The 13305-nt window shown below is 42.8% G+C and overlaps 1 protein-coding gene across 1 annotated transcript in view; it reads left to right on the top strand.

Annotated features, from left to right (window-relative positions):
• The window catches only part of FAM13A (family with sequence similarity 13 member A), a 229145-nt gene that overhangs the window by 85791 nt on the left and 130049 nt on the right, over nt 1–13305 (top strand). Inside the window, exon 5 of the mRNA XM_060188451.1 lies at nt 2158–2311. Within this exon, the coding sequence (XP_060044434.1) occupies nt 2158–2311 (154 nt within the window). The remainder of the gene's footprint in view (nt 1–2157; nt 2312–13305) is intronic.

The raw sequence follows: 13305 nt of genomic DNA, 5'->3' as shown, positions 1-13305 counted from the left end.
AATGTAGTGTAGATACACAGGTATAAGAGACAATGAGATCTTGTCTTTTTCTACTGATACAGGGAAGCTGGGTAACTAAGACTTTCTTTGAGCTGGAGGAGCCCTTGGTTGCACAGCAGAAAGGAATTTCACAGCACAATCGCTGACAGTAAATGAGAGAAGTTTAAAAGGAAGAGGTAGAGAAGCGTAGGCAGAAGTGCACTCCCAGAAAGCCAGAGCTGGGCAGGCAGAGAGGAGGGCACTGCCCTGGAGGGGGGGTGCTTTCTAGATCTTTATTGATCTTCCTTAGCCCCCATTCCCATTAGCTCTGTTCAGTCAAGACTACTCAGGTGAATGAGAACAAGAGTACTCAGTCATTTGTGAGGAGCTCAGCCTGTTGCAATGCATGTATTTGGCAGTGTGGGGTCCAGATTGGCCTGATCTGAAAAGGAGTCCTTCCCCATGGAGTTTTCTGGTGTGACCCCTTTGGTAAGCCTTGCTACATACTGGGGGTTGAGGCTTCCTAGTTTTTCCTCATTCTCAGTTTTCCTTAGCTCAGCAAGACTGAAGGCCCTACAAGTGGAATTGCTAAGGAGAGTGACTTCCGCTATCTCAGATTTGACCTCCAGCTCCTTGTTCCAGGTTAATACTGATTCTAACACTACACCAGGGATGGTGCTGAGGGGTTTCTGAGAAATAAAGGAAGCCAGAATGAGGAGGAGAAGTATCAGATGATCACACTCAGGTGGGATTTAAGAAACAAAGCAAGCTGTCTTCATAAAAAAGAAAGAAAAAAGAAAAGAAAAACAAAGCAAGATGGCCTGACAAGATAGCTTATGGTCTCTCTCTTTCTTTCTTTCTCCCTCTTCCTCCCTTTCTGTCCCTATCAGAAAAAGAAAAGAAAAAAAAAGAAGGAAAGAAAGAGAAAAACAAGGAGAGGGAAACGACAGGATGAAAGATAAATAAACCCTTGTTCTGTGGCTGCAGGTCTGAGGTGACTAAGATTTCTGGGCTGAGGTAAAAGAGGTTGAGGGCTTAATGCATGACAGTGGAGCAGTTTGGCGCTTTCCTGTTTGGGGAAGTAGTGGGGCGAAGGGAGGCATATATAGTAAGTCTTCCATGTATCCATTCCTTATCTTTAAGAATTAGTGTTATTTCTTTCCAAGAAGCATTCATCTCTTTTCAGTAAGTTGGAACCTTGTGCATATTATCTAAGAAATCTTTGGGATTTCTATTATTTTTGTGACTGAGGACTTTTGTCACCTTCAAGCACTCTCTTGTCACAACACTGGCTATTTCCACTTTGACTTTTGCTTTCCAATATATCCAAAGCATTACTACACTCCTGTTGATCTCTATCTTCTTTCTGGGCACCATCAACTTCTCTTTTTCAGCACAATTCTTGATTCAGGTCTTGGGAACTTGCCAGTTGTTCCAGAAATGGCCTATGTATCACTGTAAAATGCCTATGTATCAATGTAAAATTCCATCCTGACATCTCTAGGTAGATGACCTCACCATTATGTCCTGGAACCTCATTTCTCCAGAGCTCTGGCCCACTGGGAAACCATAGAAATAGGCTAGGGGTATGGATCAACCTGCCAAAGCCTACATCCAGCAAAGAAGTAATTATAGAAACCAGAACTCCTACCTTCTGCACCCCAAAACAACCTTGATCCATACTCCCAGTGGGGGAGAAGTGGTAGGAGGAAGAAAATAAGAAGGATTTGAACTCCAGCTTCATCAGTACCCAGAGAGAGAGAAGGAAAAGGAGAGTGATATATGGAGTTAGTTTTGTTGTTATGTGTGGCATGGTGGGGAAGAGAGAACTGGATCAGGAAAAAAAAGGGGACAATTATATATAAATGTGGACAGATAGTTGTAGAGATGATGGCTGGCCCATGTGGTAGCTTGCAATGGTTGGGGGGGGGGGCCCTGAAGATTCAGAAACCTGGTGATGGTGATGGAGTAGATTTATACCCCTGTTGACATGTAATTTTATGAATCAATATTAAATCACTAATAAGATTAAAAAAAAAAAAAAAAAACAACTGTGATCTGAGTAACCAGAGTCAGTCATTCAGAAGATCTCAAAATGGAAACCCAAACCCCTTGCATCAGTATCTTTTTTTCTTTTTTAGAGATTAATCCCTCTCACCATTTGGCTTGTATTTCTAGTGTATCATCTGGGCTGGAAGGCATGAAGGAACAGGAGCTCTGCAACAAGATAATGGCTAAAATCTTAGAAAATTATAGCACCCTGTTTGAAGGAGACGATTCAGAAAATGACAACCAGAGATGTGAAACCCTGACCAGGCTTATCCTGGTAAAGGTAAGGACCGTGGACATTGATTCACTCCTGCTCTGTTTTCAGTGGGAGATGTCTTATTTAACCCCCTCTGCTTATATCATCAGATGGTTATCTCTGTTGGCTAATTCTTTTTGTGAAAAATATCACTAGCTTGTTGAACTGATACTTTCTTCTTTTTAAGATTTATTGATGGGGCCAGGTGGTGGTACACCTGGTAGAGTACACACTTGTGCTGTGTGCAAGCATCCAGGTTCAAGCCCCCAGTCCCCACCAGCAGGGAGGTAGGAAGCAAGCTTCATGAGTGGTGAAGCAACTCTGCTGGTACCTATCTCTCTGTCTCCCTCTCTACTTCTCCATCCCTCTCCATTTCTCTCTGTCTCTATCTAAAATAAATAAATGAATAGATAAAATATAAGTTTACAGGGAGAAAAGTATGGCATCACTCTGCCACATGAAACACTGGGGACTGAACTTAGAACCTCATACTTGAAATCCAATGCCTTATTCACTCTGCCACCTCCTGGGCCTCACTGATGCATTCTCCTAAGACTGGAGAGTGGTGGTGACTTGGCGTTTCCTTTCTGTTTGTCATAAGATCAGGTGCCTGTGTGACTGGACATGCTGCCCTTCTACTGGGAATGTACTGAGGGCTATGTGCAGGAATCCCACTGACTTGGTTTCCCAAAACTGGTCCCATCTATTTGTCTCCTGTGTGTCTGGCATAACCTCAGGTTTATAGTTTTGGTAACTATAATCTGGAAATGAGAGGATTTTTTTTTCTTTTTCTTCTTTTTCTTTCTTTCTTTTTTTTTGCCACCAGGGTTATTGCTGGTGCTCAGTGCCTGCACTACAAATCCACTGCTCCTGGAGACTATTTTTCCCCCTTTTGTTGCCCTTGTTGTTTTTTTTTAATTGTTGTTGTGGTTATTATTGTTGCTGTTATCTATGTCCTTGTTGTTGGATAGGACAGAGAGGAGGGGAAGACTGAAGGGGGAGAGAAAAATAGACACCTGCAGACCTGCTTCACCACTTGTGAAGCTAACCCACTGCAGGTGGGGAGCCGGGGGCTCGAACTGGGATCCTTATGCCAGTCCTTGCGCTTTGCTCCACCTGCGCTTAACCTGCTGCGCTACTGCCTGATCCTCTCCTGTCCAGTTTTCATGCTCACAAATGCAGTATCTTCTTTTTTCACTAGAGCTACAGTCTAAACAGATTAATTGCAGCTTTTTTTTTTTTACTGCACTGTTGAGGCCTTGCCTCTGTGTCAACATTTCATCCTTCTAATGGGGGGGTGGGTGGGGCGGGGAGACTGAGACCATAGCACCATTCCACCAACACATGGAAAGTGGATGCAAAATCCTAGCTTATTTCTAAGAAAATGGTTGTCTGGGTAGTGAATGCTAGCTTCTTTAATAGGCTGAATTAAAAAATATATATGTGGAAAGGGTTATTTATCTCTTTATTTTATGAAAGAAAGAGAGAGGGAGAATGAGAAAGAAAGGGGGCCAGGTGGTGGTGCGCCAGGTTAAGCACACATAGTGCAAAGCCTAAGGACCCACACAAGGATCCTGGTTCAAGCCTCCAGGTCCCCACCTACAGGGGGTGTCGCTTCACAAGCAGTAAGGCAGGTGTCTTTCTCTCCCCCTCCTCTGTCAATTTCTCTTTGTCCTATCAAAAAAATGATTAAAAAATGGCCTCCAGGAGTTGATTCATAGCACCGGCATCGAGCCCCAGTGATAACTCTGGAGTTAAAAAAAAGAAAGAGCAGGAGTCGGGCGGTAGCACAGTGGGTTAAGTGCACATGGCACAAAGCACAGGGACCGGCATAAGAATCCCAGTTTGAGGGGCCAGAAGGTGGCACACCTGGTTGAGCACACATGTTAGAATGTACAAGAACCCAGGTTCAAGCCCCTGGTCCCCACCTGCAGGGGGAAGGCTTTGTGAGTTGTGAAGCAGGGCTGCAGGTGTCTCTCTGTCTCCCTCTTCCTCTCTATCACCTTTCCTCTCAATTTCTGACTGTCTCTGTCCTATAAGTAAAGGTAATAAAAAATTAAAACAAACAAAAAAAGAATCCCCGTTCGAGCCCCTGGCTCCCCACCTGCAGGGAAGTCACTTCACAAGTGGTGAAGCAGGTCTGTAGATGTCTATCTTTCTCTACCCCTCTCTGTCTTCCCCTCCTCTCTCCATTTCTCTCTGTCCTATCCAACAACAATATCAACAACAATAATATCAGTAACAGCAACAATAATAACTACAACAAGGGCAACAAAAGTGAATAAATAAATATTTTTTTAAAATCTTTAAAAAAAGAGAGAGAGAATAAACAGAGCACCTCTCTGGCATTTGAGGTGCTGGGGCAAATATGGGACCTTATGCCTGCAAATTCTTCAATTTTCTGCTCAGTCACCTGCCTGAGGGGATGGCAGCCTCTGAATTCTTAGTGACAGTCACAGTTTATTTCTCACTGGCTTCCTACTCCAGCAATTGAGCATTTGCCTTCCATTTTGTCTCTGCATTTCAAGGTGATGGGAGCAGGAAAAGTAAGAAGTTGACAATAACAGGGGGACTACACCTGCAAGTGGCTTCTAACACTCATGCTTACTCTCCATTGAGCAGATTCTGTCCACTGGTTCCAAGCTCCTATAGAGAAAGGCTGGGAGTCCTGTGCTTCTGGTGCTCAGAGACCAACACAGCCAGAGAACTTGGCAGTGGTATGCAAAGCATTACTTCTGCCACAAAACCTAATAAGCTAAAAGCTTTGGAAAGATTTAGTAGTGATTAAATATTGTTCACACCACTTAGGTCACACATGACAACTGCTGCCACTTGTACATGGAAGAAAGCATGAAATTTCAAGCTATTAGCTATCCTCACACAAAGGCCTACATCAAAAGGCTAACAATTAATGTTTAAGGCTTTTTTTAAGTGAAAAAAATAAAATAAAATAAAATAAAGGCTGTGCCTTTTTTTTTTTTTTTACAGTTTCCTGTTTTGGTTTCCTGTTTTGGGTCACTTAACTTGAAATGTTTCATGATCTGCTTTAAGAGGAATAATTATTCCATAGAGACTTTGTTTTGTACAATAAAGATCAGGCCTCTGGAGCTGGACAGAGAGGCTGTGTGGCTGACCTGCTAGAGAGCACGTTACCAAGCACAGGGACCCAAGTTCCAGTCCCAAGCTACATTGGGAGCATCTGCAGAGGGGGAGCTTTGCAAGTGATGGAGCAGTGCTGAAGGTCTCTCTCTCTCTTTTTTTTAAATTTTTTTATTTATTTAAGAAAGGAGACATTAACAAACTCATAGGATGGGGGGTACAACTCCACACAACTCCCGCCGCCCAATCTCCATATCCCACCCCCTCCCCAATAGCTTTCCCATTCTCTGTCCCTCTGGGAGCATGGACCCAAGGTCATTGTGGGATGCAGAAGATGGAAGGTCTGGCTTCAGTAATTGCTTCCCCGCTGAACATGGGCGTTGACTGGTCAGTCCATCCTCCCAGTCTGCCTCTCTCTTTCCCTAGTAGGGTGGGTCTCTGGGGAAGCTGAGCTCCAGGATACATTGGTGGGGTCTTCCGTCCAGGGAAGCCTGGCCGGCATCCTGATGGCATCTGGAACCTGGTGGCTGAAAAGAGAGTTAACATACAAAGCCAAACAAATTGTTGAAGAATCATGGACCCAAAGGTTGGAATAGTGGAGAGGAAGTGTTGGGGGGTACTCACTGCAAACTCTAGTGTGCTTCTGCTTTCAGGTATATATTTGCCCTAGTTTATGGATACGTGTGAACATATGCTCTCTCTCAGGGGACCTGGTCTGTAGCTAAGTTTTGGGACTTTCTTATCTTTTCTTAGTCTCTCCCTCACTAACTCTTTTTTCCTTTATTTATTTAATTTGACAGGACATGTAGAAATGGAGAGGGGGAGGAAAGAGTGAAGAAGAGAGAGAGGCACAACACTGTTTCATAGCTTGCAAAGCTTCCCCCTACAGATGGGGACTAGTGGCTTGAACCTGGGTTCTTGTGTATGGTAAATACATGCACTTAGCTAGGTGTGCCACCGCCTGTCTCTCACCATCTATCTAAAGGAAATAAAAGAAGACAAATAGCCATAGGGAGCAATGAACTCATGGAGGCATTGAGTTTCAGCCTTAACCCTAGTGGCAAAACAAACAAAAGAATAGAAAAAGAAGGCCATTTGGACTGACACATGGTAAAGGAGAGGGTGAATGATTCAGAGGAGGTTAGAGCAGTGGGTAGTCGCTGGGATATATAGGGCTTTGTAGGTAAGAGAGTTGGATTTTATCCCAGGAATAAGATGGTAGAGAAGTGACCTCATCTGGCTTACATACTCCAAGCTCATTTCAAGCAGAGTGATTGTAGTAAGTTAGATGTGCAGTGATGGTTGTGACTGACGGTTATGTATATTGCGAATGAATGAACCTCAGTTTCTTTGGGAGGATGGCGCTGGCTGAGTTTAATGTTGGGTTTGATATGGGAGATGTGGGGAAGGAAGGAATCAAAGCAAATATCTAAGATGTCTTGAATTTAGTGCCATCTGCTAATCTAGGAAAAGAAACTCAAGAATTTGCAGTGCATTTTGCTGATAAATAATAAGCTCAGGTTTGAATACCCTTACTTTAGGTGCTTAATAAAATTCCCACATATGTATTATTTGGGACAAGGAGACTTCTCTGCATCATCCTCGAGTCTACCCAAGTTCCTTCATTTGTGCACATATTGATAAGCTCTTGGTTTACAAGGTCACTTCTCTGTGGCATTGTGGTTACAGTACTGAGTAACTATTGGATTATGGATTCACCTTCCTACAATATCTGTTTAGCAGAGGATATGGAAACCCAGCCACTGTGGCTGTAAGTATTGTACAGAGGAGAAGCCACAGCCAAGGAGACTCTGTGAGGCTGGTCACTGTGATAGGAATTGTTTCTCTTTTGCCAGCAATGTTGTGGCAAATAATAGAAGAAAGTGGGGATGGATGGTGGTGCACCAGGTTTAAGCATATAGTATTAAGTGCAAGGACCTGTACAAGGATCTGGGTTCGAGCCCCTTGTTCTTCACTGCGGGGGGGGGGGGCACTTCACAATGTGCAAAGCAGGTCTGCTGGTGTTTAATTTTCTCTTTCCCTCTCTATCTCCCCCTCCTCTCTCAATGTCTCTCTGCCCTATCCAATAAAATAGAAAAGATGGCTGTCAGAAACAGTGGATTCATAGTGCCGGCACCAAGCCAAGCCATAACCCTAGAAGTGATGATGATAATATTAATAGTAACAATAAGGAGTTCAAGAGCAAGGAGTTACCTAGGTCATATGCTGAGGACCCAAGGGAAATAGAGAACAGCATCAAGAATAGTGTAACACCCTCCCCCACCCCAATTAAAACAGATGTAAGGGCATCAAGGATTAAGAAATAGAGATGGGGAGTCGGGCGGTAGTGCAGTGGGTTAAGCGTACATGGCACAAAGCACAAGAACTGGCCTAAGGATCCCAGTTCGAGCCCCTGGCTCCCCACCAGCAGGGGAGTCGCTTCACAGGCAGTGAAGCAGGTCTGTAGGTGTCTATCTTTCTCTCCCCCTCTCTGTCTTCCTCTCCTCTCTCCATTTCTCTCTGTTCTATCCAACGACAACAATAACAATAACAATAATAACCACAACAATAAAACAACAAGGGCAACAAAAGGGAATAAATAAATAAATATTTAAAAAAAGAAGTAGAGATAACAAGTGAGGACAGCTGTCTTGAAGGATATTTCTTAGAAAAAGTAGAAGGCTGTAGTGCAGTGGGTTAAGCACAGGTGATGCAACGCGCAAGGACCGGCGTAAGGATCCTGGTTCGAGTCCCAGCTCCCCACCTGCAGGGGAGTCAGTTCACAAGTGATGAAGCAGGTCTGCAGGTGTCTGTCTTTCTCCCTCTCTGTCTTCCTCTCCTCACTCCATTTCTCTCTGTCCTAGCCAACAATGACTGCAACAATAATAACTACAACAATAAAACAACAAGGACAACAAAAGGGAATAAATAAATATTTTCAAAGATTAATTAAAAAATAAAAATTAAATTAAAAAAATGTTTTAAAAAAAGAAAAAGTAGAAGAGTGGGAACATACCAGTTGGAGAATCATAAACAGGGTAGGGAGGAAGACTAGCAAATTGATAGGAAGTGGGGTCACGATCTAGTCTGTTCCAGGAACGGAAGCTTCTGGAATAAAGTTTAACAAAGATCTGCTTGAAGTGAGAAGACAAGCCTAGGAACCCCTGTGGAAGATTCCTGATAGGCCCAGGAAGAGCAAGTGCTCTTCTATTATTTTATTTAGTGGTTGAATAAATAGTAAGACCAACACAGGCATAAGAAGCAAGTTATCTTATTTTCTTTCTCTATTATATTTCTGAAAGGTGTTCCCATGATATTAAAGAGGCCCAGCTGGTTGGTTTCTGCAATTGATTACTGTCTAGAAGTCATTAGAGTGAGCAATTGACAAAAATCTCATGTCAGTAGATCAGATATTTAAGAGAAGTTGCTCCTATAATATATTAATGTCTACAGTGTTTATGAGTCAGTCCTTCAGTTGGCAACACTAGAATGCTGCACACTGTAGGGTCCTGTTCATATTTGTTAGATGAATTTTTATGCTCACATATAATCTTAAGTCATACAAAATAAGACACCCCTCCTTCAAACTATTTCAAAGACAGTCTTCTTAGGGAGGAGCTCAGACACAAACACCAAATCTCCTCCCTTTTCTCTGAGAGTCTGGGGCCTTGGTTTCAGTGACCTTTGAAAAAAAGGATATAAGGGGTTGGGCGGTAGGTAGCGCAGCGGGTTAAGCGTACGTGGCACGAAACACAAGGACCGGTATAAGATCCCAGCTCCCCACCTGCAGGGGGGTTGCTTCACAGACAGTGAAGCAGGTCTGCAGGTGTCTATCTTTCTCTCTCTCATTCTGTCTTCCCCTTCTCTCTCCATTTCTTTCTGTTCTATCCAACAACAGTAACAACAAAAATAATAACCATAACAATGATAAAACAACAAGGGCAACAAAGGGGAGGAAAAATAGCCTCCAGGAGCAGTGGATTCATGGTGCAGGCACCGAGCAAAAAAGGGAGGCCAAAAAAAAAAGGGATGTAATTCACAAACATCTACCAGTTTAAGTCATACTGTTTTTCGTGTGCTTACAAAATTGTACAGCAATCACTATTACCTAATTCCAGAACTAAGTAGCACCCTGAAAACAAACCACATTCAGACCAGACTCCAGCAGAATCGCTCCCCACCCCTCTACCTCCTAGCTCCTAATCCCTTCCAGACACTATTTGCTTATTCTACACATTTCATGTTAGTGAGACCACAGGATGTATGTCCTTCTGGCTCTGACTTCTCTCAAGTTGAACCTTCTCAAGGTAGATCTGTGTCTATACCAAGTGCTACTACTTCATTCCTTTTGTAGTTGACTAATATTATGTCATGGGACCATACCATACTTTTATTTTGTTATATTAGCTACAGACAAAGAGACCAAGATGCAGAGAGAGCGAAAGAGACCACTGCACCGAAGCTTCCTTCAAAGTAGTGGGGGCTGGGCTTGAACCTGGGCCATGCACAAAGCAAAGCAACGCACTAACCAAGTGAGCTATTTTGCTGGCCCTCTGCCATACTATGCTTATCCATTCATCGGTTGATAGACATTTAAATCGTTTCCATGTTAAGGAGTCGGGCGGTAGCTCAGCAGGTTAAGCACACGTGACACAAAGCACAAGCACCGGTGTAAGGATCCTGGTTCAAGCCCCTGGCTCTCCATCTGCAGGGGAGTCGCTTCACAAGTGGTGAAGCAGATCTGCAGGTGTCTGTCTTTCTCTCTGTCTTCCCCTCCTCTCTCCAGTTTTATCTGTTCTATTCAACAACGATGACATCATCAACAACAATAATAACTACAATAATAGAACAACAAGGGCAACAAAAAGGAATAAATAAATATATATTTTAAAAATTTAAATAAATAATTTGTTTCCACTTTGAAGTTATTATGAATAATGCTGTACTGAGCATTCAGGCATTCCAGTTTTTGTGGGGGTATATGTTTCTTTATTGTTTTCAGTTAAAAATATATATATATATAAGATACCAGGCAATAAACTCAGGGCCTTTTGTGTGCACAATACTCATGAGTGGCCTCTTGAGCCCAGTTTTTTCACATTAAATTTTCAGAGAGAGAGTGAGACCACAACACAGCTCTACCCTTCATGGAGTTCTCCCAGTGCCCTGGGACTTGAACCCAGGACCTTGTTTCCTGGTAAAATATGTGCTCTTCTGGGTGAGCTACCTTCTAGTCCCCTGCTGTTTTGTAAATTTAAAGTCAGAGACCAGAAACACTAATTCTTTTCATTGTCATTTCCAGATGAAGGTCTACAGGGAAAGTTTTTGGAGTCTAAAAGGAAAGGTCCAAGTGTCAGCTTAGGCTCATTAATTCACAGGTACAGGGAGGGAAGATAGTAATAAATACTGTCACTTTTTGTTTGTGTAAAAGAAAGAATCATAGGTATTTGCAAACAGTCATAAACAAAGGTCAGCTCTTCCTGTTAATTTTGCTTCATAGTCAGCCTTTTTCTTCTCGTCACATTCTAACATTTACGTACCAGTGGTTTAAAGGGGGTAGACAGATCAGGCGTAATTACATTATCCAAGCCTAGTCCAATTACACAATGGTCTATGCACTGAATCACTTGGATCTTCAAAATGTTATGCAGGATCTCATTTATCCCTCTCCCAGTGAGTCAGAAGCCAGAATGGTTCAGGCATTATTTCCAGTAAGAAGCATAAACTACCAGCAGGTGAAGTGACTGGTGGGAAGGGGGAGGGCTGGAATACACACTTCTTCAGGGCTCTCAGAAATCTATGTTTGGCTCCTTACGGAGGAGGCTATGTGCAAACAGAGCAGCTGAGAATGTTGACAGCACCACAGCTCCCCCATTGTTTGGAAAAAGCACTTTATCCATCTTGATCCTGGGAATATTGTTCACTAGCACAGAGCCAAGGACAGGCACCATTTTTGGTCCTGTGTTGTAGGCATGGGTCTTTGCTCTGCCCCTCTCTGTAGGAGCTTAGATACATAACCTCAGGATCCAAATCCCCCACCTGTAGACTGGTTGGGTAGACTAATTGACCTTTAAAAGCTATTTGGCTGTAAAGTGCTACAGTTTCACCACCTAGTGATCTAAATTGTTCTGGGACTGGGAGATAGCTCACCTGGTAGAGAGCGCACTTGACCATACATGACACCCTGAGTTAGAGCCCTGCCATCACACAGAAGCACCATGGACAAATCCAGGGAATCTATATGGATATATGAATAGTGGAACCATGCTGTGGTATACTTACTCTCTGTCTGTCTCTCCTTCTCTCACCTCTCTTGGCCAAGAAAGAAAGAAAGAAAGAAAGAAAGAAAGAAAGAAAGAAAGAAAGAAAGAAAGAAAGAAAGAAAGAAAGAAAGGAAGGAAGGAAGGAAGGAAGGAAGAAAGGGGAAAGGAAAGGGAAGGAAAGAATAGACAGTTCTGATTGACACTGGACAAGTTATTTTGCTCCTACAAAAATGGGAGTGATTACACATGTATGAAACTATTCAGCCACCTCTCTGGCTCAATTTTCTTTTCTTTCTCTTTTTTTTTCTTCTTTTTTTTTTTCCTTTCTTTTTTTCTTTCTTTCTTTTGCGAGATGGGAAGAGGAAGGACAGCAAGTTCCTGATGCAGGATGGTGAAGATAGACTTGAGCCAGTGGTGGGAGTGGTGTGTAGACACCTATCACAGGCAGATAAGAAACTGTACCCATCTGTCAACAGCTATCCTGTAAATCCTTATTTCCCCAACAAAAAAACTTGGGGGGGGGGGGAGAAGAGGAATGATGATGATAGCACGTGACTTATACATTTTAGGGATGGAATAGCATTAGGAGTGCAGTCTTTGGCACAGTGCCTGACCTGATACATCCCAAGTTTCAGTAAATGTTTGTTAGTAATTGTGTAGTTCTTTTCTATAGGGACTCTTTTCTTTTCTTCCTTTCTTTTTCTTTTTTTTTCCCTCCAGGATTATCACTAGGGCTCAGTGCCAGTACTACAAATCCACTGCTCCTGGCACCATTTTTTCCATTTTATTAGGTAGGACAGAGAAATTGAAAGGGAAGGGGAGATTGAGAGGGAGAGAGGCAGGGAGGTACCTGCACACCTGCTTCACTGCTTGTGAAACTTTCCCCCTACAGGTGGGGAGCTTGGGCTTGAACACAGATCCTTGCATGAGTCCTTGAACTATGTGCACTTAACTGGGTGCACCACAACCCAACTCCCTTGTTAGAGACATTATATTCTACTATCTCCTCATTTTAGATATAAAAGAATATGATTATAGTAATTTTTTTAATTTTTTAAATTTATTTTAAAAAGGAGACATTAACAAAACCATAGGATAAGACTGGTACAACAGCACACAATTCTCAGATCTCCGTATCCCATCCCCTCCCTTGATAGCTTTCCTATACATTAACCCTCTGGGAGTATAAACCCAAGATCACTGTGGGATGCAGAAGGTGGAAAGTCTGGCTTCTGTAATTGCTTCCCCGCTGAACATGGGCATTGACTGGTCGATCCATACTCCCAGCCTGCCTCTCTTTCCCTAGTAGGGTACAGTAATTTTTTATGGTGAAAAGAGAGGAGTTTTTTTTTTTTTTTTTTTTACACTAGTGGGCAGGAGAACCAAATCTCTTCAGAAAGTTTCTCTGCCACAAGCAAAGGAACAGCACGGGGTTAAATAGCATTTTTTTCAACATGGTTACAGTAATTATAATGACACTATAAGGACTAAAATTTTGTTTAAGTGGTTAGGGACTGGATTGTGGTTCATCAAGAAAAGCACACATACTACCATGTGCAGGGACCTGGGTTCAAGGCCTTGGTCCCCACCTGCAGATAGAAAGCTTCCTGAACAGTAGAGCAGTGCTACAGGTGTCTCTCCTTAGCATTGTCTCCCTTT

Source organism: Erinaceus europaeus, chromosome 3 (assembly GCF_950295315.1).
Source record: "Erinaceus europaeus chromosome 3, mEriEur2.1, whole genome shotgun sequence".
NCBI classification, from domain to species: domain Eukaryota; kingdom Metazoa; phylum Chordata; class Mammalia; order Eulipotyphla; family Erinaceidae; genus Erinaceus; species Erinaceus europaeus.
This window is presented reverse-complemented; position numbering and strand designations above follow the sequence as displayed.